General features: G+C 41.0%; 1 protein-coding gene and 1 long non-coding RNA gene across 2 annotated transcripts; both read right to left on the minus strand.

The window, feature by feature from the left end:
- Positions 1–587: 587 nt before the first annotated feature.
- On the minus strand, positions 588–9,162 carry LOC121507369 (zinc-binding protein A33-like). Its single transcript, XM_041783666.1, has 2 exons — positions 9,058–9,162; positions 588–2,554 (listed from the first exon to the last, which is right to left on the minus strand). The coding sequence occupies exon 2, from the start codon at positions 2,545–2,547 to the stop codon at positions 1,165–1,167; it is 1,383 nt and encodes a 460-aa protein (XP_041639600.1). The 5' UTR covers positions 2,548–2,554; positions 9,058–9,162; the 3' UTR covers positions 588–1,164.
- Positions 9,163–11,596: 2,434 nt separating this feature from the next.
- Positions 11,597–23,241, minus strand: LOC121528691. Its single transcript, XR_005993492.1, has 3 exons — positions 23,109–23,241; positions 13,405–13,550; positions 11,597–12,584 (listed from the first exon to the last, which is right to left on the minus strand). It is a non-coding gene; the product is annotated as an uncharacterized LOC121528691 (long non-coding RNA).
- Between the last annotated feature and the right edge of the window lie 90 nt (positions 23,242–23,331).

Here is a 23,331-nt window from a genome sequence, read left to right on the forward strand (position 1 = left end):
GTCAGCAAGAACTCTATCCTCCAAGATGACAACACTCACCCCCACAGAGTGGGGTTTATCAGAGACTACCTCCAGAATTTAGGAGTGGAGAGGATGTAATGGCCTGCCAGTAGTCCTGGCCTTAACCCCATTGAACACTTGTGGGATCAGCTTGGGTGTGCTGTTGGTGCCAGAGTGACCAACACAACCATGTTGGCTGACTTGCAACAAATGCTGGTTGAAGAACGGGATGCCATCCCACAGCAGTGTGTGACCAGGCTGGTGACCAGCATGAGAAGGAGGAGCCAGGCTGTTTTGGCTGTGTATGGCGCTTCCACACGCTACTGAGGCTCCTGTTTGTTAAATGAATAAACTTTTAAACTGCCAATATGTCTTGTTTCTTCAAACTTCAATCATCCAATCCACCAAACACCAAACAAAAGTCAATGGCAGAACAAACTGTTTGGCATTGGCAGAGAAGATGTGGCTCATTTTTCATGGGCGCAACCCACAAACTCAGCTCTGCTGCTCATCCCACAAATGCTTGATCCTTACAAATGCGGCACCATTTTAAAGGGTAATAAACAGGCTTTTCAACGGTATAAGATTTATTGCCAAGAAGCATTGTTACAACAAAGAAATAATCTACCAAACACAAATTTCCTTACTTTTTCTGCTAAGTTTATATGGATGCATATTTTTCAATGTTGGACATGTACAAGTTATAAACAAAACATATCTTCAAAGAACAGTTTTCATATAAAATAGCTACACTTTACATACAAAACATATTTATAATTAATTATTCATATATAAAACACATAAGTGTTTGTACTGAAACATGATAAAATATTTAATACTGAAAAATACTATATGGACCATATGAGAAAAATGTACATTTTAATGAACTTTCCTTATAGATAACATATATAATGTGATTTGAGCCCTATTTAATCCTTATAGTTTTGTTGTATGAAAAAAATGCAAAAGTGGCCACTTTCAGGAGTAAATCATATTATGAGACATACTAGTCTTACTAAACATGGACCACATATATTACACAAACATTTAATACTTAAAGCAGTGAATAATTTTACAAGCTTTTTCTATTTCTTTTCCATATGGGATGGTATAAGTAAACAGTTAATTCAGAAAGAATATATCAAGTTCAGTCGTCCTCATCTGTTAGGCTCTCGGTTTTACTTTCACTAAGACTTTAGACGGTAATATGCTGAGTTTATCGGCGGTGTTCAGGAATGGAAACAACCTCTCTGAGGAAAGTTGTGTGAATGTGAATATCTGTGTTTTAGCTTTAGGATCGTAGAAAGACAGAGTCCTTCTGTCACAGTCCAGATTTACTCTGAGTTTTTGAACCTTATTTCGGACAACAAGAACCTTGCATGGATTGGGTGAAGCCCTTGCAGTGTACAGGCCCGAACCATACCCTATTCTCCAGTGTCCAATTGGATTCTCTGCATGCCTTTGGAAAGACTCTGTTATAACGCCCAGTGTCCAGACTTCACTGTTTCCAACCTGGACATCCCAGCTGTGAGTCCCTGAGTCAAAGCCTTCAGAACCCAGAACAGAGAAAAGGTGATAAAACCTCTCTGGATTCATAGGAAGCTGCCTCTCCTGCCCCACTGTGACGCTGGTCAGATCATCGGACAGGACGAGGTTTGGATGCGCAGAGTTTGGATCCAAAATCACAGGAATGAATGACACAATGTCCTTCATCTTCTTCCAGATGTTGAAGCTCAGGTTGCCCAGGTGTTTGATCTCATCAATCAGAGCTCCTGAAGGCAGTGGTGGATCCTCTGGCAGGGGGCGCTGCTGGACTCTTTGCACTGCAGCTTTGTAGTTTTTCAGGAAGGAGATGTCTACAGCTTCCAGCTCGGCCTCTGCAGCTCTGACAGCGTCTGAGAGAGCGTCAATCTCTCTACTCAGAGCTTCTATCTTCTCCTGCATCATCTGACTCCTCAGCTCCTCCTCCTCCCTCAGAGCAGCCACCCTGGCCTCCTCTTCCTCATTCAGAAACTCGTGAAGCTTCTGAAACTGCTTCTTTATCCTCCTCTCTGTGTGCAGGGCCTGGACTTTAATGTGCTCAGCTGTCTGATCAAACTTCACTTTAACTTCCTTTAAACCCACCAATCTCTCTTTTAAAGGGTTCAGAGTTTCCTGAAGTTTCTGCTTCTGTTGTTCTACAGCTTCACTGATGGGCCTGAATGTGTGGTTAGAGTGGGTTTCTGAATCTCTGCAGATGAGACACACCAGCTGCTGATGGTCCAAGCAGAAGAGTTTGAGTTTCTCTGAGTGCAGCGTGCAGAGATCTTCATTGTGAGGTTTCTTTCCTTTCTCCAGTAGAAAGGCCTCACACAGGCTCTTCAGCACCACGCTGACAGGTGGTTTTGCACTTGAAGAAACAGTCTTACAGACTGGGCACTCGCGTTCATGTTTATTTCTCCACCATCTCTGCAGACAGTCTTTACAGAAGCTGTGGCTGCATGACAGGACAACAGGATCTCTGAAGATGTTGCAACAGATTGTGCAGGTGAGATCCTCCTCCTCCATCCTGGCTCTATGTAGAGTTTGAAATAGAGCAGAAAGAAAGCACAATCAATATCCACATCTTTCCCTTCATGACAAACTTTGCTAACATGCTCAGTACGTTTGCAAGCATGGTTAAGTCAAGCTTCAGTTATGGTACGATTAGGTTTGGATGACTACCCTTATCCCAGTGCTAGCACCTGAGGAGATTCAATTACTTTGGTGTCAAAAGGAGTGCCAAGGGATGTCTCTTTGCCAGGCTTGCTTGATTATGAGCTAATATGTTAGTCACACAATCTGCAGAGCAAGCGTCTGGGAGAGGCGGTCCGCAGACAGACTGTCTTAGGCAGTTTTGGACATATACAGCACCTATGTAAAATATTCACCACTTTGGAGGTTTTACCCTTCTTCTGAGTTTATGAATCATTCATGGTCAATATCATTTTGCTTTTTTTTTTTTTTTAACAAAAAACATTACCGCCTCTAACTGAATTTACCATTCAGAAACCCCTCCCATCCTCTCCTGCCTGCACCTGCACTGCCCCGGCCCCTGAGAGCTCCAACCAGGCCAGCTGACAGTCTTGACTGGGCCAGGGACGAGATAATATTAGATGGGCCCAGACCCGGCTGCCCGGATCTCTCCGTTTCCCTTGCTCTTCCTCTCCTGTTCTTCTCCTCTTCCTCTCCCCTCCTCTTCTCTTCCTCATCTGTTCCTCTGCTCTTCCTCTCCTCTCCTCTCCTATGCTCTTACTCTCCCATTCCTCTCCTCTGCTCTTCCTCTCCCCTCCTCTCCTCTTCCTCTTCTGTTCCTCTCCCCTCCTCTCCTTTTCCTCATCTGTTCCTCTGCTCTTCCTGTCCTGTTCCTCTCCTCTCCTCTTCCTCTCCTGTTCCTCTCCTCTCCCCTCCTCTGCTCTTCCCCTCCTCTGCTCTTCCTCTCCTGTTCTCTCCTCTTCCTCTTCCCTTCCTCTCCCCTCCTCTGCTCTTCCTCTCCTGTTCCTCTCCTCTCCTCTTACTCTCCTCTTCCTCTTCCATTCCTCTCCCCTCCTATGCCCTTCCTCTCCTGTTCCTCTCCTCTTCCGTTCCTCTCCCCTCCTCTGCTCGTCCTCCCCTGTTCCTCTCCTCTTCCTCTCCTGTTCCTCTCCCGTTCCTCTCCTCTCCTATGCTCTTACTCTCCTGTTCCTCTCCTCTGCTCTTCCTCTCCCCTCCTCTGCTCTTACTCTCCTGTTCCCCTCCTCTCCTCTTCCTCATCTGTTCCTCTGCTCTTCCTCTTCCGTTCCTCTACCCTCCTCTGCTCTTCCTCTCCTCTTCCTCTTCTGTTCCTCTCCCCTCCTCTCCTTTTCCTCATCTGTTCCTCTGCTCTTCCTGTCCTGTTCCCCTCCTCTGCTCTTCCTCTCCTGTTCCTCTCCCGTTCCTCTCCTCTCCTATGCTCTTACTCTCCCGTTCCTCTCCTTTGCTCTTCCTCTCACCTCCTCTCCTCTCCTCTTCTGTTCCTCTCCCCTCCTCTCCTTTTCCTCATCTGTTCCTCTGCTCTTCCTCTCCTGTTCCTCTCCTCTCCTCTTCCTCTCCTGTTCCTCTCCTCTCCCCTCCTCTGCCCTTCCTCTCCTGTTCCTCTCCCCTTCCTCTCCTCTCCTATGCTCTTACTCTCCCGTTCCTCTCCTCTGCTCTTCCTCTCCCCTCCTCTCCTCTTCCTCTTCTGTTCCTCTCCCCTCCTCTCCTTTTCCTCATCTGTTCCTCTGCTCTTCCTCTCCCGATCCTCTCCTCTCCTCTGCTCTTACTCTCCACTTCCTCTTCCGTTCCTCTCCCCTCCTCTGCTCTTCCTCTCCTGTTCCTCTCCTCTCCTCTTACTCTCCTCTTCCTCTTCTCTTCCTCTCACCTCCTATGCCCTTCCTCTCCTGTCCTCTCCCCTCCTCTGCTCTTCCTCTCCTGTTCCTCTCCTCTCCTCTTACTCTCCTCTTCTTCTTCCATTCCTCTCCCCTCCTATGCCCTTCCTCTCCTGTTCCTCTCCTCTCCTCTTCCATTCCTCTCCCCTCCTCTGCTCTTCCTCTCCTCTTCCTCTTCTGTTTCTCTCCCCTCCTCTGCTCTTTCTCTCCTGCTCCTCTCCTCTCCTCTTCCTCTCCTGTTCCTCTCCTCTGCTCTTACTCTCCTGCTCCTCTCCTCTCCTCTTCCTATCCTGTTCCTCTCCTCTGCTCTTACTCTCCTGCTCCTCTCCTATGCTCTTACTCTCCTGTTCCTCTCCTCTGCTCTTCCTCTCCCCTCCTCTGCTCTTACTCTCCTGTTCCCCTCCTCTCCTCTTCCTCATCTGTTCCTCTGCTCTTCCTCTCCCGATCCTCTCCCCTCCTCTGCTCTTCCCCTCCCGTCCTCTCCTCTTCCTCTTCCGTTCCTCTACCCTCCTCTGCTCTTCCTCTCCTGTTCCTCTCCACTCCTCTTCCGTTCCTCTCCCCTCCTCTGCTCTTCCTCTCCTGTTCCTCTCCTCTTCCTCTTCTGTTCCTCTTCCGTTCCTCTCCTCTCCTATGCTCTTACTCTCCTCTTCCTCTTCTATTCCTCTGCTCTTCCTCTCCCCTCCTCTCCTCTTCTGTTCCTCTCCCCTCCTCTCCTCTTCCTCATCTGTTCCTCTGCTCTTCCTCTCCCGATCCTCTCCTCTCCTCTGCTCTTACTCTCCTCTTCCTCTTCTGTTCCTCTCCCCTCCTCTGCTCTTCCTCTCCTGTTCCTCTCCTCTCCTCTTCCTCTCCTCTTCCTCTTCTATTCCTCTCCCCTCCTATGCTCTTCCTCTCCTGTCCTCTCCTCTTCCTCTTCCGTTCCTCTCCCCTCCTCTGCTTTTCCTCTCCTGTTCCGCTCCTCTCCTCTTCCATTCCTCTCCCCTCCTCTGCTCTTCCTCTCCTCTTCCTCTTCTGTTTCTCTCCCCTCCTCTGCTCTTTCTCTCCTGCTCCTCTCCTCTCCTCTTCCTCTCCTGTTCCTCTCCTCTCCTCTTCCTCTCCTGTTCCTCTCCTCTCCTCTTCCTATCCTGTTCCTCTCCTCTGCTCTTACTCTCCTGATCCTCGCCTTTAATTTACTCTCCTGTTCCTCTCCTCTCCTCTTACTCTCCTGTTCCTCTCCTCTACTCTTACTCTCCTGTTCCTCTCCTTTGCTCTTCCTCTCCTCTTCCTCTCCTCTCCTCTTCCTCTCCTGTTCCTCTCCTCTCCTCTTACTCTCCTGTTTCTCTCCTTTGCTCTTACTCTCCTGTTCCTCTCCTCTCCTCTCCTCTTCCTCTCCTGTTCCTCTCCTCTGCTCTTACTCTCCTGTTCCTCTCCTGTTCCTCTCCTGTTTCTCTCCTCTCCTCTCCTCTTACTCTCCTGTTCCTCTCCTTTCCTCTTCCTCTCCAGTTCCTCTCCTCTCCTCTTACTCTCCTGTTCCTCTCCTCTCCTCTTCCTCTCCTGTTCCTCTCCTTTGCTCTTACTCTCCTGTTCCTCTCCTTTGCTCTTCCTCTCCTGTTCCTCTCCTCTCCTCTTCCTCTCCTGTTCCTCTCCTCTGCTCTTACTCTCCTGTTCCTCTCCTCTCCTCTTACTCTCCTGTTCCTCTCCTCTCCTCTTACTCTCCTGTTCCTCTCCTCTCCTCTTACTCTCCTGTTCCTCTCCTCTCCTCTTACTCTCCCGTTCCTCTCCTCTCCTCTCTCTGCAAAATACAAGTGACAGGCATTGATAATAGTGGTTAAAATTAACAAACTATCATAAACCTGAACATCTAATAAAGAAAGGGTAAAAAAAAGCTATCTGATTTTCATAACAGCTTTTAAGGACAAAAACTGGCATCACCCAAAATTCTTTATCAGGAGGTCAGGCCAGGAAACAGTCTGAAATAAGAGTTGGTCAAACTAAGTGAAATAGGTGCATCTCTGGTTTAAGCACTACAAAAGAGAGAGATGTTAAAGCCCTATATGAACATGGTAGGCAAAATAAGGCCTTTTTTGAACTGCTTCATATTATCCAGTCCCTGTCGTTTTTTCCCTTTCATTGTGGGATGTGGAATACTTCAAATAGTTTGGGAATTCCCTGCCCTCTGCATCTGCTGGCAATTCCTTTGCCCTCTCTGAGAAAGGCGTTCGTTTTGCCATCACACTTACAAGGTTCACTCTATCAGAGTCGGTCATTTTAGTTGGCCATGATGCAGGATCACTGAAATGAAGTATCTCATCAGTCTCTGATCCTTCCTGCTTAGACTCTCCGACGGGGCAGCGGACCCCTCCTGCATCACTGTCTCTGTCACCTGACTGCAGCTGAATATCTCGCCTCTCTGTCTCATCCTCTATGACGGAGCTACCAAACTTAACTGTTTTTGTCATAGATAACATGTTGTGTCAAGCTTTTATACAAGCCAATGGATGTTAACATTAGAGCGGGCCAGTTAGGCTACGTTACAAGGCTGGTAAACGTTGGCTGCGCTGTTTCCTTCCTTGCTCTACGTTGACTTTACTAGTTCCAGCGTCACCGTCACCACCTTTTTTAATATTTGTTTAGAGCAGGGGTCGGCAACCTTAGACACGCGTGCCAACGGTGGCACGTGGGCACTTGGCCAGTGGCACACTTACAATACATCTGAAAACTGATTTTGGAAATATTTAAATACCCTTTACTTCACCGTTTGTTATTTACCTTCTGGCAATTCAAATTCCTGACCGTTTTGAACGCATTCCGTTAAGACACACCCTACCCCGCCTCGTACTTCACAATGTGCAGATAGGAAATAAACAAACTGTGCTCGCCAGAGCTCAACCTCAAACTACAAGGTACAGGCTAAACTGTTTTGGACCTGTACGATACATGGGCGGCTTTTATCGAAAAGCTGGAAATAGTTTCAAGCAACGTTACTACTAACACTTCCCACAACTTCAAACGCCTAAAGCAGCTGTCCACACAGTGCAGCATCAGCACCGCTGAAATACGCAACCACATCATCGGCAGGTTCGAGTCGGAAACAAGATTCCAGGAATTCCCCCATCGCCGTTTGAAAACCAACCACTGAGAAGCATGTGTGCAAGTTAAAGTATGAGCCCCAGATATCGGAGCTCAACAAAGGAAAGCAGTGCCAGGGATCGCATTGACTGGTAGGCTTCTGTTGAAATGTGCAGCATAAAACATTTTGAAAAAGGTGCCTTTCTGGTTAATATTTGCAAATATCAGATGCCAATGTTTTCAAAAAGGTGACAGGATTTCGTTTTCTGCTCACAGATTTGTTTGTTACACTTTATTCACCCCTTTTGACATATGCTGCCATAACAACAAGTTGTAAATGAGGGATGTAAAGCAGTGTGATATCTTACCTGCATAATTTGCAAACTCATGAGGAAAGGAGTAAAGTTTTAAGTCTGTTGCTATTTAACAGGATTCAAAATCAAACTCAGATAATAATAAGGCTTGTTGCATTTATGTATGGTGCTGATCTCAATTTCAAATCCCAATGATTACCAGCAAGGATTATTATTCTTCTTGACCACTATTTCAAGGACAATTGGGAAGAAAACAAATACAAAGCTTTTATGTAACTCGAATATTACATATTTTTTCCAGAAATAGGCATATTCTGAAAAATTTTGAAAAAGTATTCCATAATCTAATGAGGTCCCAGTTTGCCCAGTTCAGCCCATTTTTCCTTTTGCTCCTTTTTTGTTTTTAACATTTTGTGCCACATTTTGTCCATTTCTGCAACATGTTTTTTGGAACTTTATTTAGCAATCTTTTGCCATTTTTGCCCATATTTGTGGCTTAAAGTTATTTTTGCTGCTTTTCACCAATTTTTGACACTTTGTACCCACTCTTGCCCATTCATGCCACTTAACTTATTCTTTTTGAAGCTTTTGTCCCCTTTACCCCAATTTTGCCACTTTTCTACCTATTTCGCCAAGCCACATTCAGCACAAGTTACAACAGGATGACTTTACAGGGCAGGGCAGGGCAGGGCCTGCACTGGTTTGCATAGTTCCCATTAAAAACAAATTAAATGCAAAATATGACGACAGAAACCCTGAGGTGTTGAGCAACTGAAGATGTACATGAAATCAGAAGGGGAAAGAATTCCACTCTCAACAATAAGTGCCTTCAGTCACCAGAAATATACTGATAGTTGTTGGAAGATCTCACACAGGTACAAACACACTCCTGTCCAAACTTTTTGGAACACGTTGCTGGCATCAAATTCAGAACATGCATAAGTTTACAAGAAAGATGTTTTTCCTCTCAAATATGCTTTCATTTTTATGATTTTTTTCCACTTTTATCTGTTGTTTCATGTTTAAGACACTGCTGTACTAACTTTGCTATGAGAATGAAACAAACTATAACTGACTCTACTGGCATGTTCAAATGAACCACAGAAACCTAGAAACAGCCATTCAGACTCTTCATTGTTATTTTGTTGAATTATGCTGACCTGTGATGACAAAAACGGAGGCACAAACTGAACCATGACCTTTCAGAACTGTTACTCTCCTGGATTTTTGTAATTTGTTACAAAATACAGCTGAGAGAAATCTGTGTGACAACAGAACACTTTCATTAAACTCACCTTCAGTGTCTGAAGAGTCAGCCGATCTTAGCAGACTTCTAGTTTTCCACTCTTCTCTTTGGCTGCTGAACAAACTCAGAGAAATGTGTCTGTCTTTGGTCTGAAGGTTAATCCACTGCTTGCTCTTCAGTTTCTGTTTAAAGGAAGAATTAAATCATGGTTTCAACATGTCAGTGAGTCAGATGATGACAAACCTGCTTTGTTGCTTCACCTGGGGAGTGGTCAAGTCAAAAGTACAGATGTTGTTGGATACGAGGACTGAGGGCTTGCTGAGAAACAGCTAACTGATCAGTGATTACATCAGATATTACATAAAGTGTGCAGAGTAATGTACAGTTAAAATTAAAAGTAGAAAGCATTTTATAATGAATGTGAGCTGTTATTTTTGACAGCTATTTTAGATTTAGTCTTTTAAACAGATTCTCTTTAGCTTTCGTAACACAGTAATCATTTTTAACCTCTGAAGCATGGCTGTCCATGGGGGGGGGGGCTCTCTGGGGCCCTGCCAAACCGGGGGCCCATGGGTTTCAGCAAAACCATGGTCTGAACCACTTTTCTCAAAACAAAAGACAAAGTGGGTCAAAAGTGGCAAAAGGTTTTAAGTGGTTTTCAAAAGGTGGTGAAAATGGGATTTTAAACGTAGAAAAAAGCAGTTAAACAATTGTAAAAATCATCAGAAAAAATTGGCACAATGACAAAAATAGGTTTAAAGTGGTGAAAACAGGGCATAGAAATCGCGAATTGTGTCAAAATTAGTAAAAATGGGCATCAAAAATTAGGGGTTAAAAGTAGCAAAAGGGCCAGCAGAGGCAACAACAGGTGGAAAGTAACACAAAAATGGGCAGAAATGTGGTGGAAAGGGTTTTTAAGTGGCAAAAATGGCTTAAAAGTAGGGCTGGGTATTGTTAAGAACCTCAGGATTCAATTCGATTTCGATTCTTTAGGTTGTGATTCGATATCGATTCGATTCGATTCGATTCGATATTGATTTAAATGCTTCAATGTCGATTCAGTAAGAAGTAGAAATACACAAATAACCTGTTGACAGTTTTTTAATAATTATTCTCATGCCCGTGTGAACATATGTGGTAGGTCACCTCACATTTTTGAGCAATAAAACATCTGAAAATAAAAATTTGCACAATAATAACTTATTTGTGCATATGGAGTACAAAAGTAAAAAAACATGACAGTTCTGTATAAAAACTGAAAAAGTAAAGTGCATGTAAACTTAAATAATATTTCTGTTCTCTTGGAAATTGTGATAAACCTCACATAACATGGTTATGGTTTGTTGTTGTTTGGTCGAGTGCAGCCTCCGTCCATACCACGCGAATCACACGCACAGCGACTCCCACTGGCCAGGAGGTGAATCGATTCAGAGGATTTGCTGAATCAATATTGAACTGGGGGAGGAAATATTGCGATGCATTGATTTATCGATATTTTTACCCACCCCTACTTAAAAGTAGCAGAAATTGCGGAAAAGGTGGTGAAATGGAATTGAAAAGTGGCAAATGTGTTTAATGAGTTAAGAACATGCAAAAAAAAGGTGGTGAAATGGGATTTTAAAATTAGCACAAATGGGATAAAGTGGCAAAAAACAGCAGAATAATGAAAAGGGATTAAAATGTGGCAAACAATTAGAAACAAGAGGCAAAAAAATGCTCAAAATTGTTGAAAAGTAGCCAGTAATAGTGGCAAAATGGAAGGAAAAGGTGGTTAAAAAGTGGCACTGTGAAAATAATTATAGCACTGGATCCCAATAATAGTTTGACACAGTTTTCAGCTCCAAAATGAAGTTAGTGTTGCCAGGGCGCCTGCTAACAAATGCTTCTGGTCCACCACACGCGCATTGATACCATCAATAAATCACAACTTGGGGGAGGGCCCATCCTCTGGGTTTGTCAGGGGCCCTGTGGCCTGCTCTGAAGCTGTCAATTATTCTTAGTTTAAGGCAGCAGGAATATTCAAAATGAAACAAAAAATTGTTTCACATGCAGTTAGTGGCATTTCAAAATGCAAAACAAAGGTGAGATTAATCGCAATTAACTGGAAATTCTGAATTCATCTACCTGCAGATTACATTATTATATAAATATAAAAATATATGTGTATTATTGTTGTTATCGTATCAATTGTGTGTATGTTATAATTATGTTCTCACAGTATCATGCTGTTTTGGATGTATTTTCTACATGGCTTATCTCATTTGGGATCATGGGGGGCTGGAGCCAATCCCAGCAGTTGGGTGAGAGGCAGGGTACACCCTGGACTAGCCAGCCAATCGCAGGGCTGACATATGGAGACAGGTGACCTGGCAGAAAATTAGTGGCAGAGGACTTTTATGAACAAGTAAGAAAATAATGGATTGTTTGAATCGCAAAACCACTGTGTTTGTATTCAGTACATTAAAGAGTAATCAGAGTACTTCAACAGATAACTATAGTCCTAAAACTGTTCACAAAGATGAGAGCCATCACAATCACTCTACTGCAGTTTGTATACAACAAAAAATAATCAAACTATTGAATGCATGTACATTTGAGTCACTTTAATAATGTTTAAGCATCAAGCTGTTTCTATTTCTTTTTCACATTTTTGAGTTTAGCGATTACAAAACACTTATTTTTCAATAAATGATCTTAAAGAAACTCTAATGGCATCTACTTTAACCTGTTTGCTTCAGGCACACAATTTCAAAGTAGTTTTTGTGTAAATACTTTTGTTTTGAGGAAGGAAAACACTTCATGTCTTTCAAAGAAGGCATGTGAAGCATTGAAATCTGTTTTTTCCTGCTCAGAGAGAGGAAATAAAGATGAAAGTTGAAGTGTTCAAAGAGAAGTGGAACAGGAGAGGAGTTATAAGATCTGATTTAATTAACAGAGTCTGCTTATCATGTGTTTTTAGTTTCAAGTTGTTACCCTGAATCAACATGATTTCTTTTGAATGAATAAAAAAACTCATAGATGATCAGTCTAAGGGAACAAGAATGGGCTTCCATACTCTGAATATAAACTTCACACTTTGTAAAGAGAATACTTGTCCGTGTCTTTGTTTTAAAGCTAAAGTTTTTGTGTATAAGTCTCAAATTTTGAAAAAAAAAATTCCCTCCATATCTGAGACCCAATATTTATTTGATCTCTGTGCTCCCCACCTCAAAGACAGGATTCTCTGAATGAGGAATTTTCAACAGCAGTCTGTTTGTAGCTTATATTTATATCCATTTATTATACATAATTTATCAGTTGGATTTTTTTATTTAATAAGTCCTCAGTCATCTTCAAAACATTCATCAACACTCCAGAATTTTCCAAACCAGATCCAGGCACCTCAGGCTTTTCCATCTTTTGGATTCTTTTCTAGGTGAGTTCATGAATGCAGCATCCGTCCGAGAACTCCCCTCAGTGTCTTCTTTATTCTTCATCTCAGTTCAGTTCAGTACCAGTTTGTGCACGAGATCATGAAGCACATGTTGTCCACCTTCCTGTTTCCCATCTGGCACTGGGGCAGCTCTCCTGGGGCGTCTGTGGGAACAAATAAAAAGATTTACTTTACTCTGTGTGTGGCTGACTGGGTGAGTGACGCTACTTTCAGAGCCGTATATACACTATACTAGTATGTAAACGTGTCTTGATATATTTAAGCCATGAGGTCAAAGGAACTGCCTGCAGAGCTCAGAGACAGGCTTGCTGACAGGCACAGATCTGGGGAAGGTTACAAAAAATATCTGTTCCACTGAGGGTTCTCAAGAGCACAGTGGCCTCCATAGTTCTTAAATGGAAGAAGTTTGACACAACCAGGACTCTGGTCACCCAGCCAAACTGAACAATCGGGGAGAACGGCCTTAGCAAGTGAGGTGACCAAGAACCTGATGGTCATTGACTGAGCTCCAGTGATCCTGTTCTACACACAGACAAGACAACACAGTAGTGGCTCTGTGACTCTGTAGTCAAGCTAGAGCCCTGACTTGAACCCTATCCAGTATTTCTGGAGAGACCAGAAAATGGCTTCCACCGACGCTCCCCATCCAACCTTACTAATCTTGAGAGGATTTGCAAAGAGGAATGCTAGAAAAATCCTCCAATCCAGTTGTGCACGGCTTGTTGCATCATATTCAAAAAGATTTGAGGCTGTAATTGCTACCAAATGTGCTTCAACTACATTTTGAGTAAAAGCCCGGTTTAGTATTCTTGTGGAGAAACTCATCTCAATCGTACGCAGTGTTTTTATTCTGAAATATTTCTGGCTCAGGTATACAATGAATCAAGTCACTTGTAGGAGGACTGGTCTTTATTTTTATCTTTAGTCTTATTGAATACCTCCACATGTTAAATTTATATTTACCCTCAGGTGCAGCAGGTTCTGATCCTGAGTCCTCAGTCTTGTCAGATTCTTGTTTTTCAGTCTCCTCTTCTCTCTCCTTCTGCTCATGGCTCTGCTGTCCACCCATCATCAACGTCACCAGTGCAAGTGAAAGCTGAAGAAAAGCACTAAAGCATATACAAACAGATAAATGCTCAGATCTTGAGTGAGTTATCTCAGCTCTGAAACAATTTAGAAAGTTTAGAGTCAAAGAAATCAGAACCTTAATCCATTTGCTTTTTCATATTGGTGGAAAATACACTGCCTGGCCCCAAAAAAAGTCGCCACCTGGATTTAACTAAGCAAATAGGTATGAGCCTCCTATTGGATAATTACTGCATGGGTGATTATCTTTCAGCTGGAAACAAGTTATTTAACCTCAGCTGATGGGATGAGTAACTTCTCAGTTCTTAAACAATGGATTTTTTCTTCCCTAATGGCACGGGCATATTCCAAGATGACAATGCCAGGATTTATCAGGCTCAAATTGTGAAAAGTGGTTCAGGGAGCATGAGACATCATTTTCACACATGGATTGGCCACCACAGAGTCCAGACCTTAACCCCACTGAGAATCTTTGGGATGTGCTGGAGAAGGCTTTGCGCAGTGGTCAGACTCTCCCATCATCAATATTAAAATTAATGCAACACTGGATGGAAATAAATCTTGTGACATTGCAGAAGCTAATCGAAACAATGCCACAGCGAATGCGTGCTGTAATCAAAGCTAAAGGCGGTCCAACAAAATGTTAGAGTGTGTGACCTTTTTTTTGGTGGCGACTTTTTTTTGGCCAGGCAGTGTAGATATACAGTGCTTAACAAATTTATTAGACCACCCTAACCCTTACCAAAGTAAGGTTTATGCCACAGCTGCCCTAAATTAATAGCATTGATAATTACCAAAATCATTTTTTATGTTTCTGCAATGGTTAATACACCAATATGTAGAAGCTCTTTAACCCAAATTATATTTTTAATGCTAAAATATAATTATTATTGTTAGCCATGGATTTTCAAATTTACTGATTTACAAAAAAAACGGAAAAGTAGTAAAGCACATTATTTTTTTTCTTGATTAGTATGACAAATTATAGTTATTTACTTGCATTCCTGAACAGAAAGTGAAAATGAAAGAGTCTGCATTAAAGCACTTCATGATGCTGGATGGTCTCTGAGACAAATATGACAGGAGGAGGGCTCTTTCACTGAAACATCAGTCCACTTTCAGTCTCAAAATCTCTGATGGTGTGTGAGCTGAATTTTCAAAAGGAAGACCAGAAACGCCTGTCTTGGCTGTAACACAGTGGTTCCCAACCTTTTTTTTCCCAGGAGACCCCCTCTTTGGATCTAAGAAAAGTCTGCCCCATCACCAATTTTTAGATTTTCATTGGTAAAATCCTATCAGAATACTTAACAATGACCCAGGTTGGGTATCAATGCCCTTGATGTAATAAGATAAGTCAAATAAAAGAAGGCAGACCTTCGCCAAAATCTAATGGACTTCCATCTTTAAAGCCAGACAAACTGGCCGGGAAGATTCTCCTCACTTCTGCAGCAGGTGATAAGATAAAGTCAGAGAGTGAGAGAGGACAAAGATACACAGACAGAGAGAAAGAGGATGACGGAGATCTCAGCCCATCATGGTTATCACCTCGGACATCTCTGATTCTTCCCAGAAAGACCCGTCCACGGCGCCAATCCAATCAAACACAACTCAATCAGTTCAGCTAATGCAGCTGATGGGATCAACTTACTCTGCTTAACACTTTACACCATCCTAGTGCGGGCAGTGAAAGCTTTCCCGGTGGTCTCTAATGCATGCTGGGAAACTACAAAAACACAAGGCGGGTTTTTACGTTTGTTGTTTTCACAGGCCTCAGGATAAATAGAAATGCCAAACATGCCATCCAAACAGTAGAAGACATATGTAGACCATCGATTACATTAAAATAACACCAACCAGTGAGGCACCAAACAAATAAAAGCAGGCAAATAGTCAAACTTTGAAAGCATTACTCTAGTTACATTACTGGATCTGCAGTTGATTTATTATTTATTCAAAATAAATGTCCAAATACTCTAAAATCAACCTTTCTCTTTGAATATATTTCAGAATAAACTATTTTTTTCTATATAACAGATCTTTCAGTTGGGGGTCTTCATTGCTATTTGTCAACATAATGTAAATTTAAATGTAAACCCTTGAAATGGTTGTGCGTGAAAATCCCAGTAGATCAGCAGTTTCTGAAATACTCAGACCAGCCCGTCTGGCACCAACAACCACGCCACATTCGAAGTCACTTAAATCCCCTTTCTTCCACATTCTGATGCTCAGTTAAAACTTTTGCAAGTCATTCTGACCAAGTCTACATGCCTTAATGCTTTGAGTTGCTGTCACGACTGGCTGATTAGCTACTTGTGTTAACAAGCAATTGAACAGGTGTACCTAATAAAGTGGCCAGTGAGTGTATATCACTTTTTGTCACTTTAATTTGCTTGTTACTGCAGAAAATGTCTCAATCATCCAGAGTGGTTTACTTCACTCCTTTGTATACCAGTTGTATAAACTATCTATTTGTTTTTATCTACCTTATCTATTCCTTTTTCATCACTTTTCTTTGTATTTACTTACTTGCTGTTTTAAATAACAACAGTAAAATTACCCTACTGAACAATCGATCTAATCACAATTAATGTCAGGCTGTGCAATTGCATAATCACATAAAAGGCTGCAATTATTTTGTATGAAGTAGTACTTGAAAGGTTTATAAAAATGTCTACAGAAAGGCTTTTGGGTTTACAAATGTGGCTTTGTATTGTTGTACAGGCTTTGCTTTTTAATGGCCGTTAACATTTGTATGTTTTTAGTCAAGCCTGACTCACGTGTGTCACTTTGCAGCCAAGGTCAAGCTCAACAGCGTCTCTTTTGGCCGAGGTTTTTTCCCCCGGTGTTACACCTGGAGCTCGCTGGCGATTTTAAGGCCCTTGGGACATCCACAGCATGACCAGGGGCTCGTGGTAATGCTACTACCCTAGACCATGCTTCCTCGCCACCATAATATAATAATATATGCAAGGACATCCAGAGAGTGACAGGGGTTGTGTCATTCCTCGCTCCCTCCTGATGGTACCCTCAGGTGGCCACAATTTTTGGCCAAAAGTGCCTTAAAGTTCTGCACAGTACTGTCTATTTTTCTATAAGACTTTAGAGACCACTCATCCAGTGCCAGTTCCATTGGAGCAGGGGTTGTCACTGTTGGGGTCGAGGCCCCATTTGGGGTTGCAAGACACTGAGAGGGACTCTCCAAATACCTTAAAAAAACTAGCAATATTTTTAAATAACACTGTTGCCACTTAAACCAATTTTGCCAAGTTTTACTCCGTTTTCATCACTTTTCTCACCAATTTTAACACATTTTTGTGACCTAAAACCCACTTTTTGTTAATTTTAAACCCTTTCCACCACTTTTTTTCTGCCTGTTTTTTCCACTTCTGAAAAAAATCCTGCAACTCTCTGCCTATTGTTGGCTCTGTTGACACATTATTGCCACTATTAACCCCTTTTACCACTTTTTAAGCCACATTTCACAAATTGATATGCCCATTTTTGCTAGTTTCTGATTTTTTCTGCCTCAGCTAACCATTTTTTGCCAGTTTATATCAATTTTCATCCCTTTTCACCAAATTTCCATCCATTTTTGCCACTTTAATGCCATTCAGCCACTTTTGAATCCAATTTCACCACCTTTCCCACCATTTTTTTGCCTTTATTTACCAATTTTAGCTATTTTTAATTTATTTTAATTCTGTTTTCAACAAAAGGATTTACATTTTTAAGACAGCTACTTACTGCACACATGAATAAAATTTTTTGTATTTGATAAGAGTGGTTAATTCAGGTTAAATAAAAAATACCACAGATTAACTTAACAATGGACCATGATTTTGCTGGCCCCCAGTTTGGCTGGGCCCCAGAAAGCTCCCTCATTTACCCCCTTTGTCTGCACATGACTATTCTTGAATGTGCACGGCTGTGTTCAGCCACTTTTAGATACAGTGGGGGTCCCCGGTCTCTGGCACCTTCATTTTGGGGGTCACGGGCTGAAAAGGTTGAGAAATCCTGCACTTACATATAGACCATATTGTAGGATAATTGGGGGTTTAACATTGAATACTGGCTCTACAGTAGACACAGAGGTCAATGGGTTCAAAAAGAGAGAACTTAATGTAAAAGGCCTGTAGAATTACTTGTAGCCAGGTCTAAAAGTATGCTCTAAGGGAGTTATGGCAGCATGTCTCCAGCTGTTTAGTACAGACAGACCTCCCTGTAACATTAAAGTACTGTCATTATGTGGTTTTATATCTTCATGTTCCCTTTAATGCTGATGCTGTTTACTTCCTAGTCTGTTGACTCTGTGGTCCATGATGCATGATTATGGGCTGTGTGGACGTTCCTGTCACTGATTCAGGGAGAAACAGGAACAAAATGCTTCTGAATATTTTCACACTCTTACAACCGATTTTAATCACATCACAGTGACAAATGGAGATTACAACTAGAGTGTGAAAACATTAGTAGAAGTAATGGACGGCAGTAAAACAGGAAGCGAGGCTTTCAAACAGAGAAATTAACTGCCTCACAAATGCGTTATGGCTGTGGCTTTCTGGCCGAACTGCAAAGCAATAACTTGTGATAATATTCACATAAAAGTTGATGAGGGGTCTAACCTTTACTCCAAACCTAAATATAACATCATAGGGGGAGCTTCTGCCGGACACACATAAAAACGTAATCACAGCAGAATCCTGACAGGGAGAAGAGAGAACCATGGTGTTGAAACAAGCATGAATGACACATTTTAGGTTTTCTGTTTGTGTGAAGTCAGATTTCCCTCCAACTTTACCCAGAATACGTCCTGTCAGCAGAACAAGAACATGCGTTGTCAGGGTAAACTGATGTGAAAACAAAATGAGTAACATCCTGGAATATTGCACCTTTTGCAATTTGAAAATTGCAGCAGGCCATTGCGATGTAATCTAATTTTCGGTTATTTGCCCAGCCCTAATCTAAGGAAGTGCTTTCATATTTCCAAGTCCAGACTGCCAGTGCAAGTATTACATTAAATTGTCTTGAATGGGATTTACTGGCTTAATAACAAACCCTAGTTCTAAAAAAGTTGGGACATCTTGTGAAATGTGAATAAAACAAAAAAAAAAGCTAAAAGTTAATCACCTGTAGAATGTCCCAGGTGTTTTAGGAGTATGCCACATCTCTGACAATTTTTTCCCGCTCCTGTCCCAACTTTTTAATAACATGCTGCAGGCATCAAATTAAGAATGTGTGTATGGTTAAAAAGAATTCAATAATTCGTATTAGTTTGAACAGTTAATATTTTGTCTTTGCGCTGTATTCAATTGCATAAACATTGAAAATTATTTTGCAAATTGCTGTTTTCACTTATTGACCAACATCCCAACGTTTTTATAACTGGGGTTCTTAGATAGGATGTCCCGGCAAGTAAACGATGCTTGCCCTACAGGTTAGAGCTGAACGATTTGCAAAAATAATCAAGTTGCAATTTTTTCCCCAAATATTGCGATTTAATATGTGATTATTCTTCTGTTAATCTTGTGTATTTTTCGACAAATTCAAACAATGAATATTTCCATAAATAAGAACATGTGTATTGAAAACAATGAAACTATTTCCTAAGCAATTAATCCATAGTAGCATGAATCTGAATATGGGGGTGCAACAAGCTTTACGCTATAAAGGAGGTGGCTGGGGTGGGGGAGGTGAGGCTGGCTACCAGCTGATCACAGCTGGGGTATGACCTTCATTAAGTAACGCTAGGCTTCATCAGTTTTAGATAGAATGAGCTAAACATTTTTGCTCAGATTGCAAATGTGATGTCATTTTCTTTGTTTAAGGGTGTTATCATTTTTATGTTGCTCATTTTGATTAAGAAAAACATACATAAAACACAGAAAGGAGGATTTTAGTAAACCATTATAAAAAAATTGACACTTGAATGTTTTCATAATGTGCATAAAATCTCTGCCGCTGCAAAAAAATATTTATTGAACTGGTATTTTGACAAATTTCAAGTTAAAGAAATATTGCATCTTCTGCGATTTAAAAATTGCAGCATGCCATGTTGCGATTTAATCTAATTCGCAACTGCCCAGCCCTACTAAAGGTAGATATTATTTAAATCTAATCCTAGGAATACAGGCCCTTTTTTTGTTTTAACATCTTGAAAAATCATCTTGCACACTGGGGACAAGTGTCCTGGACACCCCAGAGATTTCCAGGAGTGCATGTGTAAAAACTGCTTTTATTTTTAGAGCATATGCTTAGGATTATGCTGAATGACCATTTTAGAAGAGGCTTCCCTAACATAATGGTATAATGACATATTTTGACCAGAAATGACACAGTTTGACTTCTGAGATTCGAGCTTCTGCAGTGTATGCCTTTTCCTTCAGATAGGATGTCTTTTATTGACCCAGGCTGTTTGAAATATAAAAAGAGAGCTGAACAACAAGTGAATCAAAGCTGCACATGCTTCATTCATGAAGTTAAAGAGCATCTCAATCAGCATTCAGAGCGGTCTCCTCCCCGGCTGTCACACAGAGAGAGGCTGAGCTAAATATAGCTCTCCTCTTTTTCTCCCAGATATTCTTTTGTTTTGGCTTGTGCTCCCTCTTATCTCCGGAGCTGCTGCCCTCTTAGGATGAGGACTCTCAGCTCCACACAAAACCTACATGTGACCCACAGCATGCAGCTGCAGGCTCCACTTTTAGCCACTTCTTCTTTTTGCTTTTCTTCAGAGACTAAAAAGCCTCTTAGAGGGTTTGTAGGCTGCCCCCACTGACACCAGGTTCCATGATTTCAGAGGAAACTGTGAGATTGTTTGTGCTGCTTCTCTTTCCTTCAGTAAATGAAACACTTGCAGCATGAATGAGGTTCACCCTCTAGGAAATAATTAAGATAAATAATCTCTCAGCAGCAGCTTAATTAAAGTCTCTCTGCATTATTGATTGCATTAAAGTGAGAGTGAGTTAGCCTCAGCTCTATTCTTGGATATTACAAAATCAGCTCTGCTCTTTAGTTTGAAGCAACAATATCGAACTTTTCCACCTTAAAACAGTACTTCAAAGTTGATCTAACAGTCCAAGAACTTCAAACAGGGAGAATAAAAGTTATCCACTTTCCAAAGAGTGCCGGGGTTCACTACAAACAGCCTTACAGCACCAGTTCACACACCAACCTTCAGCTAAAAAGAAGCCAGGTAGCCCGTTAGCACTGCTTGATACAATGACTGAGTCTAAGAGACCAAACAGATGAAGCTTAGAGGAGAGAGAGAGAGAGTTAGTTACTACGAAGCAACAAGAAACAGACCATAACAGATTTTTACATAACGCTGGACTAGGGCTGGGAAATTAATCAAAGTGTAGATTAAATCGCAATGTGACCTACTGCAATTTTCAAATCCAGAGGGTGCAAAATTTCTTTGACCTGAAATGTGATTTGAAATACCAGTTTAATACATTTTTTCAAGCAGGTGTTTTGCTCTACACATAATGCAAACACTCAAGTACCAATATTTTCTAGAATCATTGACAAAAGTTCCTACTTTCCTTGTTTTTGTATGTTTTTGTCTTCTTTAAAATAAGAAATCCAGAAAATTATCACTCCCTTCATCACAATTCTTATCAAATTTGCAATACAGGACAAAATAATTTCAATAAGACATTTTTGTTAGATTGATTTGAATTTTGGGGGATCTTTGCTTAGATATTTGAAGATATTTTTGCAAAAATTTGACAAATTTATTATGACATTTTCAGGAATTTGATTTGAATTGGGGGGGGTTGCTTTGAAAATTCAAAGTATCTTCTTGAAAATTTGATTAATTTATTTGTAAATTTTTAGAAATTTGATCTGAATTTCTTTGAAAATTTGTTTAGAAAATTTTAGGTATTTTTTTCTAGATATTTTAACATTTATTTATAAATTTTGGGAAATTTAATTAAATTAAATTTTAAGAAGTTGCTTTGTTTTTTTTTTTAGTGTTTTTCTGAAAATTTGAGGAATTATTTTGAATTTTGGGGGCGAATTTGATTTGATTTTTTTGGGTGGTGGGGCAGGTTTTTAAATTTTATTTATTTTTTAAGAGTTTTTGAACATTTATTTGTAGATTTTGGGAGATCTGATATAAATTTCTGGTGGAAATACCTTTCTGTGTTATAATATAGAATGGTTTATAAGATGAGGAACCTGAAGAATAATAACATGTTAACTTGCAATCGCAACGTTGGGTGAAAAAAATTGCCATTACATTATTTTCCCAAATCGTTCAGCCCTACGCTGGACTGTATGTTTATCGGTCTCATCATTGTCTCAGCTTTAACAGGCACAAAAAGTCATCTAACGCAACTTATCTCACGCTTACATACAAATACAGAAACTATGGCTGAGAGCACGCCCTTGCACGTCAGAGTTTGTTACATGTGGAGGTTGTGGCACAGCCCCAAAATGGGATTTTGTAACAATATCTATAGTAGAAAGAAAGGTTAAACAGGCAATAATTAAAAACTCTCATGTGTTTTACATAGGGCTGTCAAAGTTAACATGTTAATCACAGGCATAAACCTGGCTGTACTACTTCATCCTGCAGATACTACTTTATATTTAACAGCCCTGAAACAGCATTTTCTTGTGCTATGTGTGGTAATCATTACCTTCCTCTAGTGCAGCCATATTTTGTCTATTTTTACCCTGTTTTCAATATAATGTGCATCTAAGTGGGTTTAAATGTGCCACCTGGTTTAAATGTGTTATATTGTGGGTTATTGTGGGCATTAAATATGACTTTAACAAAGGAAAAACAGGCATAACGTGTTCTAACTTTGATTGCATTCAATCTAAAATAGATCAGGTTAAAAAAATAAATTCTTTTACTTTAACCCCACAGAGATACATGTTAAGGTGGTATTTAAGGATTTAAAGCCGTTTTTAAGTTGTTTTGTTAATTCCATCTGAGCAGGCATCAGCAGCACTTATGATGCTATTGGTCACAGCTGCTTCCTACATTACAAAAAATGTTTTAATTTTAATAATTAAAATAGTTTTAATGTCATATTTGAGCCATATAGTAGGCCTACATCTGTTTAGATAAATTGTTAACATTAACCTAAACCAGTGAGAAAGGATGATTTTCATTATTAAAAGGCACTTGTTAAAGCTTTAAAGCAAAATCATGCAAAACTCGGATGAAATTTAGTTTTATCCATGTAGAAGTGGTACAGGTGTAAACATTTAGCTCTAATTGAAGATAAAACCTCAAAAGAGAAAACACTTCACGTGAGCTGCAAGTATTTGAAAATGTGGGGTCTTTTTGATTTACTGTCACGTTTATTTCAGGCTTTATAACGTTAAACGTCACATAATACAAGTAACATGTTAGCTTAGGTCTATATTTTTTTTCCTCGGATGCACGTTAAGGTAACCTGTTGGCCTTATCTCGACCACTGACCGTTATAATTCACCTTCCACGTTTATGAGAGAGAGAAACAGCAGACATGTTTACATCAGACAACTCCGCCTACTGACAGGAAGTGTTTGTGTTTGTGTGCAGTATGTAAGCTGCTGTCGGGAACAATCATTAATTCTTATCCCACCTAGTCGACCCCCTCTGTCTCCGGTGAGAGCCGTCCGTCTCTGTCGGCCGCTGGTTCCGTTTAGTTTTCGGTGTTTCCAGGCAGAGAAACCAACCGACGTGTCCGCGGAGCTGCTGGCTCCAGAGATCGTCTGCACACGAGAGGAGCGGTCACTCTGAGGAATTTATAGAAGCGTAAAAAAAGCAGCCAGTGGGGAAGTGCAAAACAATAATCTCCTCTGGTG

This window comes from Cheilinus undulatus, linkage group 3, assembly GCF_018320785.1.
Source record: "Cheilinus undulatus linkage group 3, ASM1832078v1, whole genome shotgun sequence".
Taxonomy (NCBI): domain Eukaryota; kingdom Metazoa; phylum Chordata; class Actinopteri; order Labriformes; family Labridae; genus Cheilinus; species Cheilinus undulatus.

Coding starts and splice junctions, on each gene's coding strand:
- LOC121507369 (XM_041783666.1), bottom strand. CDS start 2,547: ATGGAGGAGGAGGATCTCACCTGCACAATCTGTTGCAACATCTTCAGA.